Raw genomic sequence first — 24,757 nt, 5'->3', positions numbered from 1 at the left:
AGAGGTCCAGTAGATAAGGAATGATCCGGTAGCGAGATACAGGGATCAGTAGCGAGGTTCCGGTCTGCTCCAGGTAAAGGGAATGGCTGGAGGTTCCGATCGAGAGACAGGCTTGAAAGCATGTGGATAGCAAGGCAGGTTGAACGAAAATGTGAGTGAGACCGCCGGCGGTTGAAATAGCCGCTCTGCGGCGCTCAGCAGTGACATCATTGTTCTTAAAGGTATATGCGTACCACCTGAAGAGAAAGGTGGGACGCATTACAGAGGAAAGTGGTGATTAAGGGTACCGGAGGTACCAGAATCTTACATTGAACATCTCTGGAGAGATGTGGCTGTGCAACGATGCTCCCCATTCAACCTGATCGAGCTGGAGAGGTCCTGCAAAGCAGAATGTGAGAAACTGTCCAAACATAGGTGTGCCAAGCTTGTAGCATCATACTCAAAAAGACTTGAGGCTGTAATTGTTGCCAAAGGTGCTTCAATAAAGTATTGAGCAAAGGCTGTGAATACTTGTGTACAGGGGATTTTTTTTGTTTTTTATTTTTAATAAAATTGCAAAGATTTTAAACGAACTTCTTTCACATTGTCATTATGGGGTATTGTTTGTAGAATTTTGAGGAAAATAATGAATTTAATCGATTTTGGAATATGGCTGTAACATAACAAAATGTGGATAAGTGAAGCGCTGTGAACACTTTCCGGATGCACTGTATATTAGGCAGGTATTAAACATAACACACACTACCACCTAGTGGCAGAACCACTAATCACAATAAAATATATGAGAATGTTTTTTGCATCCATGTCTGGACATGCTAACAGAAGAGCTTTAGAATTGGTTCAGTATACAGGAAATGAGAATAACACTGCGTTTCTGGTAAGCAGAATAGGTATTTTCTGTACTTGCAGCAAACTTTCTTTACTTAAAAATAGAAAACTGATGCAGCCAACACATCTAAGGACTGGTAAGCTAGAATATATAATAACATTTTGCTCCTGGGTTTAGTTATACTCAAAACCTAGCTGCCCTGTAGGGGCAAAGATATATCTTCTTTTGAAAGTACTAAGACCCTTGGAAAGTTGTTGTGCGGTATATTATATATATACACTAAACTACCAAAAGTATTAGGACGCACGCCTTTACACGCACATGAACTTTAATGGCATCCCAGTCTTAGTCCGTAGGGTTCAATATTGAGTTGGCCTATCCTTTGCAGCTATAACAGCTTCAACTCTTCTGAGAAGGTTGTCCACAAGGTTTAGGAGTGTCTATGGGAATGTTTGACCATTCTTCCAGAAGCGCATTTGTGAGATCATGCATTGATGTTGGAGAGAAGGCCTGGCTCACAGTCTTAGCTCTAATTCATCCCAAAGGTGTTCTATCGGGTTGGGGTCAGGCCAGTCAAGTTCCTCCACCCCAAACTTGCTCATCCATGTGTTTATGGACCTTGCTTTGTGCAACAGTCATGTTGGAACAGGAAAGGGCCACCCCAAACTGTTCCAACAAAGTTGGGAGCATGAAAATGTCTTGGTATGCTGATGCCTTAAGAGTTCCCTTCACTGGAACTAGGGGGCCAAGCCCAACCCCTGAAAAACAACCCCACACCATAATCCCCCTTCCACTAAATTATTTGGACCAGTGCACAAAGCAAGGTCCATAAAGACATTGATGAGCAAGTTTGAGGTGGAGGAACTTGACTGGCCTGACCTCAACCCGACAGAACACCTTTGGGATGAATTAGAGCAGAGACTGTGAGCCAGGCCTTCTCATAGACACACTCCTAATCCTTGTAGACAGCCTTACTCAACTCAATATTGAACCCTATGGACTAAGACTGAGATGACATTAAAGTTCATGTGTGTGTAAAGGCAGGTGTCCCAATACTTTTGGTAATAGTGTATATACTGTATATATACTGTATATAAGAATATCATATTCAGATTTTGGGCTTTTAGATACTTATAACCTATACAGATATTTTTTTCCACTGGGGTGATTCACATTAGGCTGGGATACAAGCAGTGACAGCCTGCTACCTGACTTAAGGGTGTCCTGTAATGAGAAGGCTTATATTGTCCTAGTGAAGACAGATGGCATCAGGTGTTATTATCTTATCAGTCATGTAGAGCTCACACTTCTCAAAGGGTAAAAAACCCCCGCTTAATATGGGTGACTCCATTTAAAACATGCTGAGACTGAGTGTGTTTGAACAGAATGCTGGATATTAGTTGCGTCGTATGAGGCAATGGAAAATCCAGCAGACACTGTCCTGTAATAAATAATCTATGGGGAGATCTCTACTTCTGTATACTAAAATACTGTCAGAACTTTTATTTATTTATTTTTTTAATTACCAGTACTCTTTTTTTTTAAACACATCCCAGTTAAAAGAATTGAAGTTCAACTCTGGCCAGGGATCCCCCTACCTACAAAGAACACCGACACAACACAAAACTAAACTAAACTGAATATCAATTTTACATACCTAAATTTGTGGTTACCTGGGACCTTCTTCGGGTGTCTAAATCAATGCTTGGTGGCATGGACCATTCTCATTGGCTGTATGTCAGACCTTACAGGTCCTTAAAACTCCAGCAGTGGGAGCATGATGTTACAACAAAGGGCAGTAAATAGGTGGGAGGGGGGTCCTTAAAACTCCAGCAGTGGAAGCATGATGTCACAACAATGGGCAGTAAATGGGTGGGAGGGGGGTTTATGGTAGAGATGGCGGGGGGTGGGGGGTGTTTCCAGAGGAGGGCAAAAGAAAGGAAAATAATGACAATGATGTGTGTGGGTATAGGAAAGTAAAATGTCTCTAAAATGCACAAGCTTTGCAATTCATACTAAACTTATAACGAGAACATTAACAACAATTTACCTTTACTACTTATATGCTGACTTATATGAAGGATAGAAATGTATTTTACTACAAGCACTCAAAGCAGTACAGATTTTACAACCACCAGGCGAGCATTGTTAGCCTCCAAAATGCAATGGATTTCCTTTGTTGACTGCTATGTCTAATAAAGATTATTCTGGACAATTGTTAGTAGGTTTCATATTTTCGAAAATGTCTACAATAACCACCTGTAAGGTGCCTGTATGGATGGGAAGTTGCCAACTAATCCTAAAAACTATTCCACACGAACCCACAAACTAAGCTTGAACACATTCCCACCAAACCCTTTTGTCAGGACCTGAATCACCTACTGGTGGCACTGTGCTCCCTAGAGCTGGAGGTTGTAGTTCCGGTGTCCCTCATCTACCATTACACTTCGAGTCACTCAGTGTTTTGCTTGCTGCCAGATACTGCTAGCGTTTATGCCTGCTTTTGACTGTGCTCTTGTCTTGGACAATAACCTGAACCCTGCTGTCTTGTTCCTACTTCCCTTTGTTCCTGATCCCAGATTTGGTTTCTCCTTCCTATATGTTCGTTCCCTACCCCTCCAGTTTTACCTTGTTTTCCTGCATTCCCCATTTTTTTTATATAATATATAGTTCGCCCGATAGTTAGGGTTTCTGTTCTTTTGTTAGGTCAGTAAGGTAATTAAGGTAATTAAGTAAGGTAATTAAGTATACAGTTTGGATAGGTATTGGATAGGTATTTGGATAGGTATTTTGTCACTGGGTTTCTGGTTTACTTATATCCTTATGTTTGCCGTTTGCTGGTGTTTGGATGCCTTTTGTTTACTATTAATAAATTCACAAAGTACACCCCTCACGTTTTTGTAAATATTTTATTATATCTTTTCATGTGACAACACTGAAGAAATGACACTTTGCTACAATGTAAAGTAGTGAGTGTACAGCTTGCATTACAGTGTAAATTTGCTGTCCTCAAAATAACTCAACACACAGCCATAAGTGCCTATTCACACTACTGCGACTGGTCAGCCTGGCAAGTCGCGGTCCATGCACTGCTACGGGAACCGTTCTAATAGGAGCTACTCAAGTCGCGACATCAGAGTGACTTGCATTGATATTCATATTATGAAGTCCGTGCAAGTCGCGGTGCACGCGACTTCACAGGTCGCCCCCGAAGTCGTGCGCGTTAGTGTGAACCGGCACTTAATGTCTAAACCGCCAGCAACAAAAGTAAGTGCACTCCTAAGATAAAATATCCAAATTATGTCCAAAGTGTCAATATTTTGTGTGGCCACCATTATTTTCCAGCACTGCCTTAACCCTCTTGGGCATGGAGTTCAACAGAGCTTCACAGTTTGCCACTGAAGTCCTCTTCCACTCCTCCATTAAAACATCACGGAGCTGGTGGATGTTAGAGACATTGCGCTCCTCCACCTTCCATTTGAGGATGCCCCACAGATGCTCAATAGGGTTTAGGTCTGGAGCCATGCTTGGCCAGTCCATCACCTTCACTCTCAGCTTCTTTAGCAAGGCAGTGGTTAACTTGGAGGAGTGTTAGGGATCGTTATCATGTTGGAATACTGCCCTGCAGCCCAGTCTCCGAAGGGAGGGGATCATGCTCTGCTTCAGTATGTCACAGTACATGATGGCATCCATGGTTCCCTCAATAAACTGTAGCTCCCCAGTGCCGGCAGCACTCATGCAGCCCCAGACCGACCATGACACTCCCACCACCATGCTTGACTGTAGGCAAGGCACACTTGTCTTTGTACTCCTCAGCTGGTTGCCGCCACACATGCTTAACACCATCTGAACCAAATAAGTTTATCTTGGCCTCACCAGACCACAGGAAATGGTTCCAGTAATCCATGTTCTTAGTCTGCTTGTCTTTAGCAAACTGTTTGCAGGCTTTCTTGTGCATCATCTTTAAAGAGGCTTTCTTCTGGAACGACAACCATTTTGATGCAGTGTGCAGGGTATGGTCTGAGCACTATAGCAGGCTGACCTCAAATATATATATATAAACTTAGACACCCACTGTCAAGTCCAAATATCTTTGCGCTTTAGGAGGAGTCAGTCACTTGACTGCTATACTGTGGAAACACTGCTGCTACTTAAACAAATACTGGATAATATTTGGAAATACAAAAATGGAAAAAGGAGTAGCGCATGAAATCACTGTTAGATGACTTAAAGTGTAAAAAGCATGCTTGTCAAAGATACTGCTTGATAAACACTCAAAAACATATAGAGAAAAGCAATGTCCTTCAAGTCCATAAAATCCAGGAGTGCGTGAAGTATATAAATGGATCACCATCCACCACCAGGTGTCACACCGATAGATAGCAGAAATGGCAACTCACCAGAAAACGATGCTCAAGTGTTCTCACACCAGAGCAAACTGAGCAGGGATACCATACAGATGTAGGGAGTACACGCATGGAAGACCAGAGTCTCTTCACCACTGCCGCATAGAAGTACCCTTCACACACTTTCCTCAATGTAATGGTATTATGGAGAGAAAGAAGGGCTCCAAATAGTGAAGTACCATCAAAACACTTGCTTTATTAAAATATATAAATTTTGCACCCACATGTAAAAGCATATGGATAGGCATTGAATTCCATATCGGTCAAAGAGGAAGCCTAACTCGTCCAGTGTACTGGGCTAACTCCACGCCAGCCCAGTCCCTTCCGGGTAGCTCCTCTGCCGTGTCACGTGATGTCGGATGTGTCGTCTGGTCACGCCCCGACCGGTTTCGTCATGTCCGACTTCAACTGGAGGCGTGACCTAAACGACAACATCCGGCATCTAAATAGCCCTGCTGGAACGCTCTGCGTCCAATCGGCAATGAGGTAAGTAAACCGGAAGTTAACCAGCTCACCGCACTGTGGAACTTCCGACATCAATAACAACAATACGGAAACCTGCCATATAATGTAGATTCACTTTAGCACTGAAAAATGACAATCCAAATCACATAATATGGGAAAAAGATAACATTAATATTCCTTGGAGTACTACCCCGTGCCGATGTGGATCTGCAGAGCATTACCAGTAACATTCTGCATATAAAACAGGTCATCTTAATATAAAGTAAAAATGCAACACACAATCTATATTGCAATAATCAGTACCCCAAACTGAAGGTACCAATATAATATCTATTAAAAATGATAAAAAGCATATTAAAAAAGCGCACCAATGGTACAAAAAATATATCAATTAAGCCTAATCAATAATACTCCAGTAACCATTTTGGGAGTGATGGGAAAGTGAAAGATCAAGAATCGCTAATAAAGCAATTCAAGTCTAACTCTATATTTAACCCCGTCGGTGCGAGGGCCTGGGTGAGGAAAATCCACTTGGTCTCACATTTGGATAATTCCCTCACCCAATTTGACCCCCGCCACGACGGGGTAACTCGCTCAATCCCCCAGAAGTGGAGGCTCCTAGGATCCCTCTGGTGGAACTGGCGGAAATGTGCAGACACGTTGTGATCGCGATTTCCTTTCAAAATGTTGGTGATATGCTCACCTACTCTAACTTTCAAGGCCCGCTTAGTACGGCCAATATAAACTAAATTACAGGGACACATCAGTCCGTAGACCACATGTGTGGTGTCACAAGTAATTAAGCTTTTAATTTTGAAGGATTTGTTGATAGCTCGAACCATGAAGGAGTCCCTTCTCCTGAAATTGGTCGGTGTAAATGAACAGGCTCTACATCTTCCACAGGTGAAAGACCCCTTCATGTCCGGGAAGAAGGAGACATTGGGAGGGTCTAGTACTTTCTTTACGATTTGATCACCAAAATTTGGGGCCCGCCTATATATAAACAATGGCTTGGCTGGTAAGGCTGAACATAATGTTCTATCCATTTGTAATATAGGCCAATGGTGTCTAAAGATTTCCTCTACCTTCTTGTAATCGCTGGAAAAATCTGACAAGAAGCTCCATTGTTTAGGATCATCGTCCATCCTAGCAGGTTTAGCTGCAGGTCTTAATGGTCTGGGGGCATTCCCAATCTTGGTAATTTCTTTATTTAAGTTGGTCTCATCATAGCCTTTGGCCACAAACCTATCCCTCAAAACTGCTGCTTGTTCCCTGTAGTCATCTACAGAAGTGCAGTTCCGTCTGACTCGGATGAACTGGCCCCTAGGGATATTCCTAAGCCAGTTAGGGTGGTGTCCACTTTGGATGGCCAAATAACTATTCCTGTCTGTCATTTTGAAGTACACTTTCGTGGTTAATCTGTTACCTTCTCTTTTAATGGTGACATCCAGGAAATTGATTTCATCAGGACTATGATGAAAATCCAACTTAATATTATTGTGGTTGGTATTTAGGTGTTCCATGAAGACCACCAAATGCTCCTCTGCCCCTTGCCAGATGAAAATGATATCATCAATAAAGCGCTTGTACAGCCTGAGTTCATGTCGTATCTGGTTAAAGACAAACTTGTCCTCCCACTCCGACATGAACAAATTTGCCAGGCTGGGGGCAAATTTGGCACCCATGGCAACACCTGTTTTTTGACTGTAAAACCTACTTTGATGCCAAAAATAGTTATGGCTCAGACAAAAGTCTAAAGCCCTACCAATGAATACTTTCTGTTCTCGAGGTAGATCCTCCCTCTGACTAAGTGCCCAATTTAAGGATAACAAGGCGTCATCATGCTGGATGATGGTGTACAGGGACGACACGTCGGCCGTCACAAGGAAGACCGGCGAGTCGTCCCCAAGTACCACACCATCCAGCATGAGAAGAAGATCCGTAGTATCCTTCAGAAAGGCTTTGGTTTGAACCACACTTTTCTGTAAAAACTGGTCCAAGTATTGGCCCAGTCTGGCACTCACTGATCCAATCCCGTTCACAATTGGGCGTGGAGGAGGGTTAGTTGCGTCCTTATGGACCTTAGGCAACGTGTATAGAATCGGGATCCGGCACGCACTAGGTGTTAAATAGTTGCGTTCCTTCTTTGTTAGGACACCGTCCCTGAAACCCGATTCTACCAACCGTTTCAAATCATTCACAAAGTCACCAGTCGGATCTTTTGATAATCTGGTGTAAGTTGTAGTATCACTTAACATAGCTATGATTTGATCGTGATAGAATTGCTTGTCCATCACCACCACTCCCCCGCCCTTGTCTGCTGGGCGGATGATAATCTCTTTACGAGATTCTAGCGAATCTAGGCCTTCCTGTATGTGTTTATACTTCTTGGTTATTTCAAACCCTGGTTCCAAGGCCTGCAGGTCCCGTAGGACTAGACTTTTAAATACTTCAAAACAGTGGTTGTTGCTCACTGGTGGGTTGAAAGTGGATTTATTACGTAAACCACTATTTATCATCCTTCCATTGTTCCTATTGCTGATTGATGTGATGGGGTTATTTAGAAAGTGTTTTTTCAAATTCACTTTTCTAATATACTTGTGTACATCAATATAGGTATTGAATTTATTAATGGGCTTTTTTGGAGCGCATTTAAGCCCTTGGTCCAAAATATGGAGTTCACCTTTATTTAAAGTCACACTGCTGATATTAAATATCCCCTCATTTACCAGTCTCTCCTTCTTTTTTTGGAGCTGTATCCTCCTTCCGGCCCGTACTCCTCTTCGGGGCCTGTGCTTTCTCGATACAGTTGTCTCTCCGGTTGTGAGTATTGGGTGTTGTATGGACGACTCCGGCCCCTCCCCCTGCCCCTGCCCCGCCCCAAAAAAGGCTGTCTAGGTGGGTTTAGTGGAGTTTTGGGTCCAGTATCATCCGTCACTCCATTGGATCTGTTGGCCAAGGCCTGATACTGGTTGTGAGTTGGAATCCCCGCTCCCTGGGAACCACCTCTTGTAGTACCCCTTTTATTTTTATTACCTCTGTTCACACCCTTAATTGGAGGTCCTGTCCACTCCAACATGGGTCTAACAGGTATGTGTGACACACCCATTTTGGGGCGTACAACTGGGGTCTGGACTGGGGTAACAGGAGCTTGAGCACCTCCCAGTTCGTTCCCTGTGGCCTCCATAGGTTCCACTATACTTGGGGCCTCCACGGGGATAGGCCCTGGTAACGTTGCTTGCCAACAAAAAACCTGACAATTTTTAAAATCCTGTCGGTCCCTTGTAAATTTCTTTACTTTTTTGAGATGTGTCTCTTTATCAATTTTGTCTAATTTAACTTTGGTGCTCGTACTAAATTCCCTTACCTCAGGGGAATCATTTTTGGTTTCTATTTTAGTTTGTAGGTCATGGATCTTTTTATTCAAAAGATCCATTTTCCTTTTCTTCCTTTTTAGAACCAAAGCCTGTAGGTCCAGCCCCACTTGATGGAAGAAGTCATACCACTCACGAATGGACAGGTCGTCGTTCAATCCATCTTGTGGTGCTGCATCCCATCTGAGACCCCGGCTGATAATCCCTTCTGCTATATAAGCCTCCAGGGTGGTGATGTCCCACCACGCCCTCACCTGTTTCTCAAGAGTGAGAGACAGTGTTTTTAAGGTCACACTGATATCTTCATCAACTGGAGGTATGTTATTAATAGAGAAGATGTTCTTAATATCCAAAGTTCTAGTACTTAAGAACTTGATAGCCTCCATAGCAGCAAAGTAGAAAAAAGACAAACTCAAATATATATATATAAACTTAGACACCCACTGTCAAGTCCAAATATCTTTGCGCTTTAGGAGGAGTCAGTCACTTGACTGCTATACTGTGGAAACACTGCTGCTACTTAAACAAATACTGGATAATATTTGGAAATACAAAAATGACCTCCCCACCCCTTCAACCTATGCAGCAATGTTGGCAGCACTCATACGTCTATTTCCTAAAGACAACCTCTGGATAAGACGCTGAGCATGTGCACTCAACCTCTTTGTTTGACCATGGCGAGGCCTGTTCTGAGTGGAACCTGTCCTGTTAAACTGCTGGTCTTGGCCACCGTGCTGCAGCTCAGGGTCTTGGCAATCTTCCTATAGCCTAGGCCATCTTTATGTAGAACAACAATTATTTTTTTTTCAGATCCTCAGAGAGTTCTTTGACATGAGGTGCCATGTTGAACTTCCAGTGACCAGTATGAGAGAATGAGAGAGTGAGAGCGATAACACCAAATTGAACGCACCTGCTCCACATTCACACCTGAGACCTTGTAACACTAATGAGTCACATGACACCGGGGAAGGAAAATGGCTAACTGAGCAAAATTTGGACATTTGCACTTAGGGGTGTACTCACTTTTGTTGCCAGCGGTTTAGACATTAATGGCTGTGTGTTGAGTTATTTTGAGGGGACAACAAATTTACACTGTTATAAAAGCTGTACACTCACTACTTCACATTGTAGCAAAGTGTCATTTCTTCAGTGTTGTCACATGAAAAGATATAATAAAATATTTACAAAAATGTGAGGGGTGTACTCACGTTTGTGAGATACTGTATATACAAACACACACACACATATATATATACATGGTATATATATATATATATATATATTCTGGTCTCAGTTTCCTAGTGTAGCTAAGCAAATTTGGCCATCCTTGCTGCTGATTCCTGACACTAGCGTGGAGGAGTCCTTTGTACTATTGCACTAGTACAAGAAAATAAAATGGCTTCAGTGGCCTGTACCTCTAAATAGGCTACACATTTTAGCACTGTGTGTAAGGTTTTTAAGAGCACATGTAGTCTTGAAAAAACAAATCACAGTCAGATATCGTACTAAAACTGATGTTAAACTCTATTTCCAATGCCCATTTCCTATGCTGATTAAGCACTATCACTTTTACCTGTGGCTGTGGTAAAGAGATTCGGTTGTGGATATTTTATCAGCAAAGCTAAAATTTGCATATGGAATTTACATAGTTACATGGGTCCAGCTTTCACCAATTTATGCGCCATACCTGTGGGATCCCTCTGGAGGCTAGAAATATCTGTAGTAGGCACCGCAACTACAGCAATTTCCACTAGCTTCCAGAACCCGTGCCAGGTGGTTGTCTTGCTGCTTGCTGAACAAGAGGTAATTCACTTGGCAAAGGTGCAATTTAGGGAACACTTTAGATTTTCTAAATTAATACAAGGTTGAAGCTAGTGGGGACCACCCTGGCATCTGTGCTGCCAGACCCCAAAGCTTTGATACATACAAACTTACATTTGTCTAAGCTGGACCAATGTATCTATGTTAAAATTGCTATACCTAAACTTCAGCTTTAATATTTTGGTGTCACTTATAATGTACAGAGAGGCAGAATGACAGAGTCACACTCTTTCTGGACTGACAATTGATTTGTAAGAGAGCCAAACCTGTAAATGGCCAGAGTTTTCTTCAGCTCCCAGCACTAAATAGAGCAGTCGGGAAGTGAAAGAAAGTAACTACACGTGGCTAGGGATGGCAGAGTAAAGCAAACCAGTTCTTAGCAAATTCTTTACAGTAAGCAGTGATATCACTATCTATAGATTGTGCTTTTGCTACTTTAGTCATGTTTTCCTGCAGATAAGTAAGACATAGTGTACTCACGGCAAAGGTCTGTTGTTCTCCAGTCTACACACACGCCGTGTATTCGGCAAAGGTGGCTGTATCCGGCAATGATATCACAAAAGTCTTGTCCATGGCAGCTGTTCTCCTGGCACAGGGAGAAGTAGGTGCTGGGTTGAATCTTGGAGTGGCATGCTTCAAATGTTTGGGAGAGCAGGACGTTACACTGGGGGCTGGGAGGATGGGTGCAGACATCTTCTATTATAGGTTCACATACTTTACCCATATGGTCGGGCAAGGTCCACTCCTTTATGAAAAGGTTACTGTCTCTAGTTACCGTGCCATCCCTTAGTGTAAAGTCATTACCTGAATTGTGGTCACATACACCTGTTCAAGGAATCAAAAAAGGACATTTTCTTTAATATGTTTTAACCAGAAGAGTGCAACATTACAGTAAACCTGTCACATGTGCTAAACAAGTAGAAATGACAACACAGTATTTTGTGGTACCTATGGCTACTTTTACAACACAAAGAAGCCCTTTCTGAGCCTCATGATTTCAGGCCTCCAGTCCAATCAGAGCTCAAGCCACATCCACCCAATTGTATGCCTTTCCTTACTACAGATCAATAAGATCGTCTTGGGTGGAAAAAGCGGTCCTCTAGTTTATTTGTGGGAGAGTTGATTTGAGCTGAGGTTGAGGCCTACACAAACATAGGTATAACAGGTGTTCATATTTCTAAAAGGTAATGTTTTAGTATTTTTGATATTGATTTGATTTACTGTATGTACTATGAATGAGTGTGTGATGTATTGTTTTCATGTTTTGTTAATGGGTGGATTAGGACAGAAAGGTTATTGTGAATTTATTTTGCAATGTCAATGTCAATGTCTCTGTCTGTCTGTCTGTCTGTCTGTCTGTCTGTCTGTCTGTCTGTCTGTCTGTCTGTCTGTCTGTCTGTCTATCTATCTATCTATCTATCTATCTATCTATCTATCTATCTATCTATCTATCTATCTATCTATCTATCTATCTATCTATCTATCTCATTCTATCGTTTTTAAATGGCATCCCAGTCTTAGTCCGTAGCATTCAACATTGAGTTGGCCCACCCATTGCCGTTATAACAGGTTCAACTCTTCTGGGATGGCTGTCCACAAAGTTTAGGAGTGTGTCTATGGGAATGTTTGACCATTCTTCCAGGAGCACATTTGTGAGGTCAGGCACTGATGTTGGAGAGAAGGCCTGGCTCGCAGTCTCTGCGCTAATTCATCCCAAAGGTGTTCTATCGGGTTGAGGTCAGGCCAGTCAAGTTCCTCCACCCCAAACTTGCTCATCCATGTCTTTATGGACCTTGCTTTGTACACTTGTCCAAATCATTTGGTGGAGGGGGGATAGTGGCGTGGAGTTGTTTTTAGGGGTTGGGCTTGTCCCCTTAGTTCCAGTGAAGGGAACTCAAAAGGCGTCAGCATACCAAGACATTTTGGACAATTTCATGCTCCCAACTTTGTGGGAACAGTTTGGGGATGGCCCCTTCCTGTTCCAACATGATTGCGCACCAGTGCACAAAGCAAGGTCCATAAAGACATGGATGAGTGAGTTTGGGGTGGAGGAACTTGACTGGTCTGCACAGAGTCCTGACCTCAATGCGATAGAACACTTTTGGGATCAATTAGAGCAGAGACTGTGAGCCAGGCCTTCTTGTCCAACATCAGTGCATGACCTCACAAATGCCCTTCTGGAAGAATGGTCAAACATTCCCATAGACACACTCCTAAACCTTGTGGACAGCCTTCCCAGAAGAGTTGAAGCTGTTATAGCTGCAAGGGGTGGACCAACTCAATATTGAACCCTACGGAGTATGACAGGAATGCCATTAAAGTCCATGTGCCTGAAAAGGCAGGCCTCCTAGTACTTTTGGTTATCTAGTGTATGTATAGTGTATCTATCTATGCGGTACTTACCACAAAGTCCTGATGTACTTGAAGAGAACACATGGGGATTAAGCTGCAGTATAAACTCATTGATTGATGGTGTAAAGGTAAACGTAAATCCTAGTTTAGGAATCTTGACTTCATGTATAACAGCTCCATACCGATCAATATCAAACACACTGCTGTGATGTGGTACGGTGACTGATCCTCCATTGACAGATACCTTTAAAAAAAATAGTTGAATTTTTTTTTTAGAGGTTACAAACAAAGAAATTTTTAATAAATGCCACATTATTTGGTCTAAAACAGTAATTCCTTCTGAAAAATTGACTTTTATTGTAAGAATTGTAAAACCCGTCAATACCTCTGCACTACATTTGAGCCTCGTGTACACCACAATGCCCACTTTCAGTGTTCAGTTCTGCATGTGCATTCAAAAATGGGTTGTAATCCATTTCTGGTGTAACTTTTGCCATTTTTTTCCTTCACTACAAAAATCTATGTTTAGTATGCAAACATTTTTTCTCATGTTTATGCTTGCTTATACAACCGTGCATGCATTTATGCATGTTCTGGTGCAAAGAAAAGCATGCTGCTCTCCTTTTTATGAAAGCCCTGACACTGAACACAATGGTGTGTTTGCATTCTGGATGCGATTAAAGAAAATGCACCCAACTGCACATGGTATAAACAAGCCCTTAAAAGGCTGGTAATAAACATAAATGATCGGGGGTTTATATCAGGCAGCATTTTTATAACATCAAGGATTAAGCTTCCCTCCAGATTATGTGTTGTGCAAACACATATGTGTTAATGCGACTCACTGCCATGCGTTAAGGTGCTCCACCTTAAGTCAGCCCATTTATGGTAAATGAGCTGGCAAAATACAATAAGGCACAAAATATATGACATGCGCCCTTTTCTCTAAGGAATCGCACCGCAATGTAGTGTTATTTTGTGTGTTGATGTGAGCTACATTATAAGCTATGCTTATGACTGCTCCAGTAGAAGTCCAATGACGAAACGTATGTAGGGCGGTACTCTACGTGTCACTTCCGGTCTGCAGTCTGCCATTCCCTTGGAGTGTGGAAGGCTCTGCAACATACTGCTGAATCAATCAGACTGAACCGTGAGTTTTTACTACTTGCCTACTTGTTTGATTGTACTTACTACACTATGGGGATCTTCTCTGTGTTTGAGTACCTAGATGGGACTTGTCGATCCGCGAGGATTCCAGGAACCCCGGCTCAGTAATCACAGCTTGGACCCCATCCACCCGTGTGTGGAATTACATCCAATCTCGTATCATTTACTGCCATTTAGGGTGGAAATTAAGGGTGAGTGCTACATCTAGTGGACACTTTAGGAACAGGCACCTATGTTCCTTGATACTCACCTCCACATTGCACTTTATCACGGACATTAGTCCAGCACAATTATTTTTTGTATAGGGGGCCCCTCTCTCCCCCTTTTTTCTTCACTATACCATTTATTGGCACTTTTTTTTTTTCATTTTTTATCACTCTAGATTCTGGTGCACATCCTTGTTCTGATACATTCTGTTACACTTCCCCAAAAAATGTATATTTTTTGCACTTAGTGATATTAGCTTTATTTTCTCACAGCACTTCAAGCATTTCTGGGGCATATCACATTTAGCCCATTTTTTGTCTCTGCGATTTTGTTTCTGCGTTTTTGCACTCTGCACCTTATTATTATATATTGTCTCACGATTTATATGTTTTATAATAAGATCACTTTGACATCTTGGCACATCTATAATACCAGGTATGCTTATGTAGCACCCTCTTAGGTAGGTGCTAGTGAGAAAGTATAGTTTTGAGCTCTGTCTGCTTACCAGAGGGGCTGCAGGTAAATCTATATTGCTCTCTGCCTACCAGAGAGCAGGATCTGTTAGTGAGGTCAGCTCATTGTGCTCAGTATGCAATTCATTCAGTCTAGAGAGTGTTTCACACTGGTCCAATAGGGAGGCATGTTGGACAGTGGGAGGAAACCTCATGAATGGGTGCATAGGCTTTTGATACAGTCCTGATGATTGGCAGAAGGCAGGCTGCCTCGGTGCATGTTGGAATACTGTATATAAGCCAGGACCACATGTGCTCGGGGTCTTTCGTTGGAGAGCGGAGTCCTGGAGGGAGGGGGGCGGCTGCCTCCGACTCTGTAAAGGTGCCATGCGATCTCAGGAGGTCGCTCTGAGGGCCGGAAGAGTGGTCAATAGGAGCTGAACCCAGAGGTCCAGGGAAGCTGACTGAGAGGGGAGACACTAGAGGTCCTGTTTCTACAGTATCGCGAGTACAGGAACTCGTGTCAAGGAGCCTGACCTGAGGGGGGCCACCCCTGCTCATAGCATAGTCAGTGAACGGGTGCCAGCAGGAAGAGGTTGCTAGGGAGAATGTCCTGAAGAGAGGTAATCATCCTTCAAGTCTCCTTGTTAGAGAGAGTAAAGAAAACAAGAGACTGAACCCCATTCATCCCAGTGGCAGGGTGAATTAACAGCCTGGCTGTTCCATATCTATCAGCAGAGATCTGAAGATAGAAGTCCTCAAGTGTTGTGAATAGTTGAATTGGAGTATCCCACTATTCCCTTCTCCTATCCCAAATTATCAAATAAACAAAAAAAACAACACCCCTAGGCTGTTTATTTCTGTCAAGAGCCAACAGGAGCAAGGAGGGATCCAGGAGCTTTGTCTAGTCATAGCCATGTGCTGGTAACCAGGGGAACCCGCACAGTCAGTATCCAGCAGTCCTTACGGGGGCAGTTCTACACATACCTTTTGTTAAAATAAATAAATAAATAAATGCACATCTTTTTGCAGGTAAAAATGTGTTCCTTTATTTTTAATTTTTTTACATTACATACTGTAAAGTATTATACTCACGATCAGCCGATTACAGGTGCAATGCCTGGATCCTGCAGACTCTCAGTACACTGTCTGCCCATACCTCCGATATAGGCAGGCAGGTACTGAATGGTAGGAAGAATCAATGAACTATGAGAGCGCTCACCAGCTACCTCACAGTTCATTGAGAACTACAAGCTGTCAGGTGCAGTGACTGATGGTACTAGTAGTCTATTCATTTACAGGAAACTGTGAATTAATTAAATGGCCATGTGGGTGGAGCCTCACACGGCTGCACTTTTATTTAAATTGTAACAGTGGATGTAAGGAGAAGATCCACTGTCAAAGAGCAGGGAGCATTGACGGCAAGATGTGGGTGGATAGGAGCATTTTACATGTTACAACCTATATATGGGTGTAACATGTAATATTCTCCTAAAGGTTGTCAATTCATTTATAATAGGCTGCCAACACACATCAACGGACGGTTAATCCGATCTGTACCATTTTATTAAACACAACACACCACAGTGTATGGCTGGTGCATTGTTGTGCACTGCAGCAGTGCCAAGAGAAGGTCATTCAGAGCCCAGGGCGAACATGCCCAATTGCGCCCCACTCCCCCCTCCCCCCAGATGTATGAGCATTATGTATCAGCAAAAATCCCCCCTCCCCCCCCAAAAAAATTGAGCACTAATGTGCATGCTTACCCCCTATGCATAAATTCCCCCTCCTCCCAGTACAAATCTGCCCCCTGCTGAAATCCCCCTCCCAGCACAAATCTTTGCCCCCCCCAACCCAACAAAAAAATTCCTCCCTCCCAGCACAAATCTTCCCCAATCTGTTTTCTTAGCATAAGTCCACACCAAATTTCCCCTCCTTGCACAAATACCCCCAATCATCCCTTCTAGCACAAATCACCCCCCCCCCCCAAAAAAAATCCCCTCCTAGCACAAAGCCCGCCCCCCCACCATATTACCTTTTTTAGCACAACCACCCCCCCCCCCCCCCAATTCCCCCTCCTAGCACAAATCCCCTCAAATCACCACTCCTAGCACACCTCCAGGAATTTCCCCTCCTACAACAATTCTTATCCCCTGCCACCCCCCAGTTCCCTCTCCCAACACAAATCCTCTCCCCCAACCTCCTTGTGGTGCCTTCTACCTCATATGATTCCACATTGCCCAGGGCAGCCACCCCTCTTGCCCACCTCTTGTCCCAGCCCTACAGTGCAGTGTGGGTCTGCTGGCACCTACTGTCCTTGTACTGCGTTGTACTTAATTAGAAGCATATCTAAGTGAGTTAAAAATGCACTTCACCTGCCTGAATTTAGCACACCTATGTTCCTACATGAAAGAGGCCTTACAGTTTTCTGTTAGTACCCACAAATACCACTGGTCCTGCCAAGTCCATCCAATGCAGCTTCCTGTGATGGAGTGGCAACAATGCTGCACTGCTCCTGAATTTGGAGCAGAGTTGCCACTTTCTCATAGGCTGTGCCTGCTTGCACTACAGTGGGATGAAGAAATGTTGCAGGAGTGTGGCTGTTAGTTGTCACTGCTGTTTACCAAGTGTGTAGCCTATCTATCAGCACTTGATTACACCTAGTCCTATTTTTTTGTAAGTACACCTCAAATCAATAGTGCTACCAACACAACACCTACACATTTATAGAAATATAACACAAAAAAACATGAACATGAATGTATATGCACTTGTAGAAACTGGCAATAATCCATTTAATCTAAGTTATCGTAAGGCAATATTTTCCTTAGCGCTTTGTAAGACATTATTTTCTGGCTGTTTGGGATATTTTCTGCAGTGCATCATCATTTAGCAGAGATTACTCACTTGCTGCAGTCACCCAGCCAGAGGTCGCTGGGAAGTCAGCAAGTTCTGTATGATGTTATATTGGGTGCTGTGTGTTGAGCAACAGCCCCTCTAAGATTCTTTATTATGTAACAAGATAACGTTACATGTCCCGGACTCAATAAAAACCTGCAAACCGGAGCTTTCTGACTACAGTCCGTGACTTATTACTAAATCCCAATTTAGTTCACTTAAAGGAAAATCCACTTTTGATAAAAAAAAAAAATAATTAAATGGCTACACAAGCCATATTAGAATTTATTGGTATTAAATACCAGTGCCTTTGCATTTTAATCTGCAGTTATTGTAATTTTTTAAAGCTGTCAAAAAATATAAACTGAACTCAAGAATAAGCAAATAATGTGTAAGTACAAGATTAACGTGTATTATTCTTAATTAAAACTTGGTGTGCTTTGTGTATTTCTTCCAGAACAGTGCAGTAGTCCAGTGTGACACTTTGTTACTTTGCAGGAACTTCCGCTAATAAAAACCAGTCACTGCTGCTTTCTCTCCTTGTACAGGGTGACTGTTCTTATCTCCGCCCCCTCCAGTAGTTTTCTGCAGGAAGCCTGTAGTAGGTGGGGCTTGTTAAGCCCCTCCCACAGGCTATGTACAGCACAGTGATAATGTCACTGCTACTTTAACAGGGTAATGTCTTGGTTTTCAAAGGCATTTGATGCTGACAAAGGAGAAATATATTATTTGTAGCTATCGAGGAATATACTCAACTGAAAGATTTTTGTGTCCAGAGTTCAGCTTTAATGTGGTATGGCATTCTGGGTGTACAGAATGCCCCCGGAATTATTATTTCCTTAATTGCTTCGCTGATTTTCATAGAAGTCTGTGCTAAGATACATGTATTATTTCCTCATTAGATCTGCTCAGGTGTTTATTCCCCCATTCAGCTCAGGCTCTATGTGTGGGGCATAGTGGTGCCATTCAATGTGAATAGCACCCCAGTGCACTGTACAGTAGAGTGCAACACTTAAAGCCCAACTCCGGGCAGTTTTTTTTTTCCTATGCAATGGGGCTGTGCCTGCACTGCATAGGTTAACTGCTTGTTTTGTCTAGGGGTAAAAACAGAGAATATACTCACCTGATCCTTGGATTTCCAGAAAACAGTACTCCCCCATGCACCCCCTGCAGTGGACTGTTCCTGACATCTTCACGTCCAGAGCAGGTCTATAGGCGTGATGGCATCAGGAACAGTCCACCACACATGTCTGCAGGATTGTGCGGGAGGGGGAGCAGGAGCCAAAGGAACCCATCTTGCACTGGGAGGATGGGAGGATTAGGTGAGTATATCTCAGCTCTCCGAAGCCCTAGACAAGAAATGAGCACTTAACCATGCAGTGCGGGCACAGCCTAACTGCATAGGAAAAAATGATATGCCCGGAGATCAGCTTTAACACACAGAAGCACACCACGGGGCACATACCATGTGCTGCATGTTGAAATAAGCATCAGCAAAGCCTGGTCCAGCATAGCAAAATGCTCCTTCAATACAGCCACAATGGAGGGCACCTACAAGGTCTGCTGCCACTGGTACTGGGTCCTGACCCGTATTACCAAATCAAACCCATCGTACTGTGACAGATGTTTTCAAAGTAGTTGTCAATGAGGAAACAAAATCCATATTTGGTGGTCCTGCCCCCATTTGGTAGGATTCTGGTCGAGGGTCTTTAGGCTCCTATACACTCTCTTTCATACACCTATCCGCAAGGACACTAAATTAGAACTGCTTCACTGTCCGATCCCAGGCCTATGCTCCTGTCAACAGAAATTGACCACCTACTTATTTATTGCTGCCAAGGATGCGATTGCCAGGGCCTGGAAAGAACTGCTGTTTAGTTTGCAGAGGTGAAGAGCATCCTGACGACCCTCAAGAATAATGAAAAGCTGACCAGTATCCTCCACAATTACCACGCTAAATGTCTTAAAGCGTGGTCCCTGTGGTGATCCTATGCTCTTAAAACTTTGCATCTGACCAACTTGGGTCTCCCCTCCAAATGTCCTCCAATTCCCCAGCCTGGGCAAACTCTTTCCTCTCTTTACTCCTCCTTGTCCCCTCTCTACACTCTTTTTTCCCCCTCTAACTCCTCCTTTTGTTTTTTACTGTGCCCCCTCCCCCCCCCCTTTTTTTCGTCCCCTATTTTTATTGGACTTGTCCACCCCCTGCACCCATACCAGACCCTGGACCTAAGGGCCCAGGCACCCAGTGTTGACCTCCGGCCTTGGTCGGTAGGTCATTATAGTTTGATGTTTCAAATTCATCTTCATGTGGTACTACATCATCGTGCTTAATGTTTATATCCCCTGCATGAGAATCCCGTTGATGTAAAAAAAAATTGTCATCCATTGTGGTGCACTGGCTGCCCATTCTTAAAGCAGATCAACACATGCCATAACACGTGTTATTGCACACGCATTATTGCACCCAACAGATCACTTTAATGTGGATGAGCTGTCAATGTTTGCTCAGTATTTCAAGGGACACTTCCCTAAGCCTCCCTCTCTTCTGCTCACCCACTTGTTACTTGCTTAGATAAATGCAGCTGTCCATCAAATGAGACAGCAGGACACATGGTGGGACTAAAAGCAGTATTTCTATTTACAGTTTTGTACATCCAGTCCTAAAATTTCCACAGCTCTGCCACACAGCTCGGCCCCAGACTGGACAGTGAAAGGGGTAGCAGTACACTGGTGAGCTCATCTCTCTGACACTCTTTTTTCTCCTCCTGCCAGCATGGCTATTTGTTCTGCTTCTCCCTCCCTCAGTTTGAGCTAAGCTGTACAGGAAATGCAAGATGATGCTGATACCAAGTCATATTCAGAGATTTAGGCTCCATTCACACTTGTGTGACTTGTCATGCGACTTTGAACATGACAAGTTGCTTGACAAAGTGCAGCCATTCTTTTCAATGGCACCCGTTAAGTCGCAGCAATTTTGAAAAGGTGCCCGCACTACTTTTGATGTGACTTAGATCCATTGATGGTAATGTCGTACCGAAAGTTGCATCAAAGTCGTGCTAGTGTGAATGAAGCCTTACACTGCTTGCAGGGCCGGCCTTAGGTGTTCAGGCGCCCTGTGCGAGCTAATCCTGTGGCGCCCCCCCCTCCCCCGCGCGCGCATTTTCTTGCACATTTTTTGCACTTTATTTGACTTTTCTTTTTTATGATCACTAATAACTTAGCCCCTCTTACATCAGAGCCCCCCCACAAAGAGCCCCCATTAACATCAGAGACCCCCCACACAGAGCCCCCTTTACATCAGAGACCCCCCCACACAGAGCCCCCTTTACATCAATGACCCCCCACACAAAGTCCCCCCCACACAGAGCCCCCCATCACATCAGAGAGCCCCCCTCACATCAGAGACCCCCCACACAAAGCCCCCCTCACATCAGAGACCCCCCCACACATCAGAGACCCCACACACAGAGCCCCCTTACATCAGAGACCCCCCACACAAAGCCCCCCTTACTTCAGAGACCCCACACACAGAGCCCCCTTACATCAGAGACCCCACACACAGAGCCCCCTTACATCAGAGACCCCCACACAAAGCCCCCCTTACATCAGAGACCCCCCACACAAAGCCCCCCTCACATCAGAGACCCCCTAAGATCAGAGACCCCCTACACACACACAAAGCCCCCCTCACATCAGAGACCCCCCACACAAAGCCCCCCTCACATCAGAGACCCCACACACAGAGCCCCCTCACATCAGAGACCCCCCACACAAAGCCCCCCTAACATCAGAGACCCCCCACACAAAGCCCCCCTCACACAGAGCCCCCCACACAAAGCCCCCCCCCACATCAGAGACCCCACACACAGAGCCCGCTTACATCAGAGACCCCCCACACAAAGCCCCCCTCACACAGAGCCCCCCCCCACACAAAGCCCCCCTCACATCAGAGACCCCACACACAGAGCCCCCTTACATCAGAGACCCCCCACAAAAAGCCCCCTTACATCAGAGACCCCCCCCACACACATCAGAGACCCCCCCTACACACAGAGCCCCCTCACATCAGAGACCCCCCACACAAAGCCCCCCTCACATCAGAGACTCCAGAAACAAAGCCCCCCACATTAGAGACCCCAGAAACAAAGCCCCCCACATTAGAGACCCTAGAAACAAAGCCCCCCTAAGATCAGCGACCCCCTACACACACACACACACACAAAGTCCCCCTCACATCAGAAACCCCTGACACAAAGCCCCCCTCAAATCAGAGACCCCCCACACAAAGCCCCCCTCACATCAGAGACCCCTGACACAAAGCCCCCCTCACATCAGAGAACCCCCACACAGAGCCCCCCTCACAACAGAGATCCCCGACTCAAAGCCCCCCCTCACATTAGAGACCCCGACACAAAGCCCCCCTCACATTAGAGACCCCCCACACAGAGCCCCCCTCACATCAGAGACCCCCCACACAAAGCCCCCCTCACACAGAGCCCCCCCCCACACAAAGCCCCCCTCACATCAGAGACCCCACACACAGAGCCCCCTTACATCAGAGACCCCCCACAAAAGCCCCCTTACATCAGAGACCCCCCCCCACACATCAGAGACCCCCCCTACACACAGAGCCCCCCTCACATCAGAGACCCCCCACACAAAGCCCCGCTCACATCAGAGACCCCAGAAACAAAGCCCCCCACATTAGAGACCCCAGAAACAAAGCCCCCCTAAGATCAGCGACCCCCTACACACACACACACACACACAAAGTCCCCCTCACATCAGAGACCCCCGACACAAAGCCCCCCTCACATCAGAGACCCCCGACACAAAGCCCCCCTCACATCAGAGACCCCCGACACAAAGCCCCCCTCACATCAGAGACCCCCCACACAGAGCTCGCACACCCCTAAGGCCGGCCCTGACTGCTTGGATTTAAAACAAAATACATTCAATGATGAACGAATGCTTAAAGAGCTGCGTTCATTTTGCATTTTTTAATCTGCTTAAATTTCAACTTAAAATGCACAAGAAGAGAAAATGTTTCAAAGATTCAGGCCTCCCAAAGATATATGCAAATCTTGACATATTTTTGTAAAAGTTAACCTATGCTTTGGTACCACTTGTTGCCTATTTTATATCTTCATTTTTAGATTTATTATCGATGATTTTTTGGTTGGTTTTATTTTAGTATGCTGTCCTGGAAATCTCACTATTACTATACCTGCATGTTGTTGAACAGTGTCACTTCATCCTGATGGTGCTTCACTTGCACAGAATTCATACAGGTCTGATGGCTCAGTGAACTGCATTCACCGTTCTGTAAAATGACTTCCACATTGTTCATTTTGTCATCAAACAACACGTAGGAACAATTACTGATGAGTTTAAAGTTTAGACCGTCAAAGGTTACAATGTGTCTGTTGGAACTTCCCTTGCAGGTACCTAGAAAGGGAAACAAAAGAAAAGTTAAAGCAAATACTCCAAAGCCAAAAAGTAAGGCCTCATGCACACTGGGCAGGGCCGCTGATAGGGGGGACCACCAGCCCTCTTGTAGGGGGCCCGAGCACACAGGGGGGCCCACACAGAGAGGGGGATTAGTGATAAGCAACAAATACAGAAATCTTCCTCCAGCACCTGAATCTGATCTGTCCCTCTCCCTGCTATCAGCTTTTATCTGTTGAGAAAGAGACAGTTGTCCCTCACTAATCCCCCTCCCTGTGTGGGCCCCCCTTCCAGCACTTATCTCTGCTCAGGAGTTTATTTGTAAATTGTAACTTTGTTTCTCTCTCTCTGTCTCTCTGATCACTGAGCTCCAACTGCCCAGCCTGTATATTTTTCTCATCTCATCTTCTTTTTTATTTAATATAGTTTTGTTTTTAGATTTAGCAGGAATTATGCGAGTTATGTTATATTTGTGTCTGATAATAGTGATTTTGTTGTAATTTTAGCTAAATATATCTTTAATATTTTCTTTGGGGGGGCCCTGACAGGTAGTCTGTACGGGGCCCCGTGATTTCTAACAGCAACCTTGACACTGGATGTTATCAAAATGTCAGTAGAAAGCTGTAGCTGTAGAAGGAGTTTTTCAGCTTTTATACAGTAGCGTTTTTAAGCGTTTTTCAGCTGTTTTTCTTTTTTTTTTTCAGCTGTAGCGTTTTTTGGGCTTTTTTTTATAACAAAACAAAAACAAAACTATACTCTCACAAAAGCTTATGGCTCAAAAAACCTTGATAAATGCTGAATAGCTGCGTTTTTCAGCGTTTTTTTGGCGTTTTTCAGCTTTTTTTTCAGCTTTTATCAGAGTTAGAGCGTTTTTACAGCTGAAAAATTCTTCCAAAAACCAACTAGTTCTGGGGGTTTTTTCCAGCCAGAAAACGCCCCTGCCAAAAAACTGCTGATAACAGTCTATGTGTGAATGGACACATAGGATAACATGGTGGGGAGTTTACTGGCTGCAGAAAAAAACGTGTGACACCAAAAACAACAGCTGCAAAAACATCCAGCGTGCATGAGGCCTAAAAGTACAACTAAGGCTACATGTACACTGGATGTTTGCAAACCTCCTTTGAACGCTGGAACTTAACAGCTATGTAAACAACGTTTAAAACGTCTGTTGTGTCGCGTTTGCATGCCGCGTTTAGCGGCGTTTGCGCTCAGATTTGTTTTTAGAGGTAAAAAAATCCTTCCCCTTTTAAACAGTAAAAACGCAAGCGCTAAACGCAGGTAGCCCCGTTTAGCCGCGTTTGGCGTTTGAACCGCCAGTAAACACATGTTCTGAAC

General features: G+C 44.1%; 1 protein-coding gene across 1 annotated transcript in view; it reads right to left on the bottom strand.

Annotated features, from left to right (window-relative positions):
- Positions 1–24,757, bottom strand: part of VWF (von Willebrand factor) — a 276,575-nt gene that overhangs the window by 87,264 nt on the left and 164,554 nt on the right. The window contains exons 35-37 of the mRNA XM_082255011.1: positions 23,199–23,419; positions 13,299–13,491; positions 11,376–11,720 (exon numbers count right to left, since the gene is read on the bottom strand). Coding sequence (XP_082111137.1) covers positions 11,376–11,720; positions 13,299–13,491; positions 23,199–23,419 — 759 coding nt within the window. The remainder of the gene's footprint in view (positions 1–11,375; positions 11,721–13,298; positions 13,492–23,198; positions 23,420–24,757) is intronic.

The sequence above is a fragment of the Pelophylax lessonae genome (genome assembly GCF_965119305.1).
Source record: "Pelophylax lessonae genome assembly, chromosome: 4".
Lineage (NCBI taxonomy): Eukaryota > Metazoa > Chordata > Amphibia > Anura > Ranidae > Pelophylax > Pelophylax lessonae.
The sequence above is the reverse complement of the archived record's forward strand: the minus strand, read 5'-3'. Positions and strand labels throughout refer to the sequence as shown.